At 44.6% G+C, this 5,000-nt stretch overlaps 1 protein-coding gene across 3 annotated transcripts in view; it reads left to right on the top strand.

Annotated features, from left to right (window-relative positions):
* Positions 1 to 5,000, top strand: part of LOC143749451 (phosphofurin acidic cluster sorting protein 1) — a 70,317-nt gene that overhangs the window by 52,379 nt on the left and 12,938 nt on the right. For all 3 annotated transcript variants that reach the window (XR_013206980.1, XM_077241946.1, XM_077241947.1), the window contains exons 13-14: positions 4,053 to 4,167; positions 4,863 to 4,967. Coding sequence is in view for 2 of the 3 variants with exons in the window: in XM_077241946.1 (XP_077098061.1) it covers positions 4,053 to 4,167; positions 4,863 to 4,967 (220 nt within the window). In the remaining variant the exon portion in view is untranslated. The remainder of the gene's footprint in view (positions 1 to 4,052; positions 4,168 to 4,862; positions 4,968 to 5,000) is intronic.

The following is a 5,000-nucleotide window of genomic DNA, read 5'->3' as shown; positions in this document are numbered from 1 at the left end:
TGCTCACACACTCTGCTCACCACACACTCTGCTCACCACACACTCTGCTCACACACTCTGCTCACACACTCTGCTCACCACACACTCTGCTCACCACACACTCTGCTCACACACTCTGCTCACCACACACTCTGCTCACCACACACTCTGCTCACCACACACTCTGCTCACACACTCTGCTCACCACACACTCTGCTCACCACACACTCTGCTCACCACACACTCTGCTCACACACTCTGCTCACACACTCTGCTCACCACACACTCTGCTCACACACTCTGCTCACACACTCTGCTCACACACTCTGCTCACACACTCTGCTCACACACTCTGCTCACCACACACTCTGCTCACACACTCTGCTCACACACTCTGCTCACACACTCTGCTCACACACTCTGCTCACACACTCTGCTCACCACACACTCTGCTCACACACTCTGCTCACCACACACTCTGCTCACCACACACTCTGCTCACCACACACTCTGCTCACACACTCTGCTCACCACACACTCTGCTCACCACACACTCTGCTCACACACTCTGCTCACCACACACTCTGCTCACACACTCTGCTCACCACACACTCTGCTCACACACTCTGCTCACCACACACTCTGCTCACCACACACTCTGCTCACACACTCTGCTCACCACACACTCTGCTCACACACTCTGCTCACCACACACTCTGCTCACCACACACTCTGCTCACACACTCTGCTCACCACACACTCTGCTCACCACACACTCTGCTCACCACACACTCTGCTCACACACTCTGCTCACCACACACTCTGCTCACCACACACTCTGCTCACACACTCTGCTCACCACACACTCTGCTCACACACTCTGCTCACCACACACTCTGCTCACCACACACTCTGCTCACTCACTCTGCTCACACACTCTGCTCACCACACACTCTGCTCACCACACACTCTGCTCACACACTCTGCTCACACACTCTGCTCACCACACACTCTGCTCACACACTCTGCTCACACACTCTGCTCACACACTCTGCTCACACACTCTGCTCACACACTCTGCTCACACACTCTGCTCACCACACACTCTGCTCACACACTCTGCTCACACACTCTGCTCACACACTCTGCTCACCACACACTCTGCTCACCACACACTCTGCTCACACACTCTGCTCACACACTCTGCTCACCACACACTCTGCTCACACACTCTGCTCACACACTCTGCTCACCACACACTCTGCTCACACACTCTGCTCACTACACACTCTGCTCACACACTCTGCTCACACACTCTGCTCACCACACACTCTGCTCACACACTCTGCTCACCACACACTCTGCTCACCACACACTCTGCTCACACACTCTGCTCACCACACACTCTGCTCACACACTCTGCTCACCACACACTCTGCTCACACACTCTGCTCACCACACACTCTGCTCACTAGGGTTGTAACGGTATGAGATTTTCACGGTATGATAATAGTCTCAGAAAATATCACGGTTTCACGGTTTACGGTATTAAACAATGATTATTATTATCAGCTGCAATGAACCTTAAATTAATGAAAACTGATAGGGTTTTTATGTTGAACATATTGTTTATTAAAACAAACTTTTTTAATCTACCTTTTGAAAAAATAAGAAAGAAAAAATAAAGCTGCAGATCTCCCATTTGAACAAACATGTTTGATCAATTGAATTAATAAAATTCTTAATTTATTAATTATTATTTAAGATAATTTTTATTTTGACAGGTTGTACTAAACTCCTATGAGTTTCAGTCAGAGTGTATTTGACAATGATTATTTTCAACAAAATTATGAAATGCTCATTTAGTTCTCTCAGAGCAGCTCTGGATATGTTCATGTGTTCACGTCCTTATATAGTGCGTGAGACGGCAGACGCTTTAAACACCATGAACGTCCCACATACTTGAGTATATACTAGGTGAAACGGTGCTGCTCATTCACACAGACACGCTGAACAAGCAGAATATAGATTTACAGTTTTTTTGCGCTGTTTAATAGACACACTCATATAGCGATTTTATTTATTGCACAGCTATATTTTAGATTTATTCATCCATCTATCAAATCGCGCATTTTACGTGACATCTGCGTTATATTGTAAATTCCCTCAGCAACACGTAAATAATATGGACTTAAGTTATAAATGGAACTTTATCTGCAGGGAGGGAAGGTGTTCGCGAATATGGGAGAACATATTTGACATATTTCCTCATTTTGCAGCCACTCTTCGTCCATATTTCTGGACACAACTGGATATCAATCTTCAAGGAAAAACACACGTTCGTTTTTCGGATACCCAAAGTATTCCCACACTGCAGATTTTAACTTTTTTTTTCGAAGAATTCGCAGCCTCAGTCTCAGACATTTTCTCCAGTGCACATGTATAGGTGGAGTAGTCAAGTGGAAATAAGTTGCATATGCGCATTTGAGATCTGCTTTAATTTTGTTTCCAAAACCGTGGATAAGCAAATGTTCACGATATGATAATCGTGCAAGTCAATATCGCGATAAACCGCCATACCGGTGTACCGTTACAACCCTACTGCTCACCACACAATCTGCTCACACACTCTGCTCACACACTCTGCTCACCACACACTCTGCTCACACACTCTGCTCACCACACACTCTGCTCACACACTCTGCTCACCACACACTCTACTCACCACACACTCTGCTCACCACACACTCTGCTCACCACACACTCTGCTCACACACTCTGCTCACCACACACTCTGCTCACCACACACTCTGCTCACCACACACTCTGCTCACCACACACTCCGCTCACACACTCTGCTCACCCCACACTCTGCTCACCACACACTCTGCTCACCACACACTCCGCTCACACACTCTGCTCACCCCACACTCTGCTCACCACACACTCTGCTCACCACACACTCCGCTCACACACTCTGCTCACCCCACACTCTGCTCACCACACACTCTGCTCACCACACACTCTGCTCACCACACACTCTGCTCACCACACACTCTGCTCACACGCGTCTGATGCTCGGGTTCTCGTACACATTAACGCTCGTCCGGGACAAGTGGAGGTTTTGAAGGGACGAGTGAAAGTGAATTGGTGATAAGTGAATGGCAATAATAAAACAAATAGGGAATCACCAAAACTCGAGAATGATTCTGCATGATTCTACTTCATTTAGTGTAAGCAATGATTGGTTGGGAATAATAATATATCATGTACGCTGACGGTGTGCTGCTGTTGAGGCTCGCGCAGGAGGAACCGAAACTAATCACTTGACCAGGAGTGCTGAATACCGTCACGATTGAAGATGTGACACCAATTTCATATGACAGTTCAATAAACAAGTAATTAATATTAAGTCCCTTAAATTTTAGACACAATATTGACTGTTTTTGTTCTATTTTAGCAGCTAAAATAGTTCCAAACAAAGATCACAGGAGAACCACAGCGCATCTCACAGAAACACTCAACTGTGTTTCATTCCTGAACGAATCAGCTGTTTGAACGAATCGTTTGAATAAATGACTCAATGACTCGCTCATTAAGACCTGCCGCCACCTACTGGCGGTTTAGTTTCATGTTTAAAAGTATCATTCTTTCCAACATTTCTTATTTGTATGCTCAAAAAAATATTTAAAACAATCTCATAACATTATTTAATGCAGCTGTAATTTTTCAGAGTAAATGATTTCATTTGATTGGTTACAGCCCTATAGTGTCTTGTTATTCTAATTTATTTTATTGATCAAATGTAAGAATTTAAAATAAAAGATAAAGCATATATTTGATAAGATTAAAGGTAAAAATATCAAAAATATGCAGATTTAAATATGTCAAAGCTGAGTGAACACTGATGAGAATATTGCTTCAGAATAAATTGTATTTACAACACATTCTATTTTTTTCCGGACAAGTGAATGACTGAGTTACTTTTCTGAAGGACGAGCGCATGAAAAGGCTAAAGTGTATCGCTGTCGTGTAGTGGTGTGTGTGAGTGCTGAAGATGTGTGTGTATGCAGTAAAGCGGAGCACAGGGTCCATCGGCGCACGCGCAGCTCGTCCATGAAGGACCGGCAGAACTCCAGAGCCAGCGTGGACAGCGAGTTCCCCCCCGACAGCAGGTTCCACACACAGGTGCGTCTCTGAGGACCACACTGAACTCTGGGATAGATCAGGCTTAGGACAGTGAGTCTGTAGACAGTTGCATAGTTAGAATTGTGTCTCTAATATTATCAATATTGTCAAATAAAGAAGTTCATAAAGTGATCACTGCTAAACGTCTGGGGTTGAAGCTTTATTCTGGATTATGCAGTAATTTGGTGATGTCACTTCGTAAAGAAAGACTACACGCCTGCGCACATATATATTAAAACGTGCATTCCTATAGACTGAACACGTAGTTCGCATGTCCAGCGTTTCACAGAGTCGCGTTTTTAAAGTTTACACGGAGATGATCACGTTTTTCAATTTTTTTCTAAACTTTCTCCTTGGATCCTGTTTCAGAGTTTGTGTTCTCGAGCAAACACTGTTGTTGTAGAAATGAACGGCCAGAACACATTAAAAGTTTGTGTTTTCTGTTAGAGCGATGTGTGTTAGCGGCCGCTAAGTTAATAACTAATGATCTCTGCGACGGAAGTGAATCAATCAAAACTAACTTTATCTGGACAATAACTTTATTCTAGATCTGCTGTAAAGCCTGAACAATCTCTGTTACTGTAATCTCCTGTTATCACTGTAAAGCTGCTGTGAAACATCTGTATTGTTAGAGTGCTGTATAAATGAAGGAGACTCGACTAGTGTGTGTGTGTGTGTGTGTGTGTGTCGTTCAGGTGCCCAGAAAATCAGTGTATGACCAGCTCAATCAGATCCTGATCTCAGACGAGAGGCTCCCGGAGAACATCATCCTCATCAACACAGTGGACTGGCAGGGGCAGGTGTGTGTGTGTGTGTGTGTGTGTGTGTGTGTG

Source organism: Siphateles boraxobius, unplaced genomic scaffold, assembly GCF_051911475.1.
Source record: "Siphateles boraxobius isolate OS27281-9 unplaced genomic scaffold, OSU_SipBor_1 249, whole genome shotgun sequence".
Taxonomy (NCBI): domain Eukaryota; kingdom Metazoa; phylum Chordata; class Actinopteri; order Cypriniformes; family Leuciscidae; genus Siphateles; species Siphateles boraxobius.
This window is presented reverse-complemented; position numbering and strand designations above follow the sequence as displayed.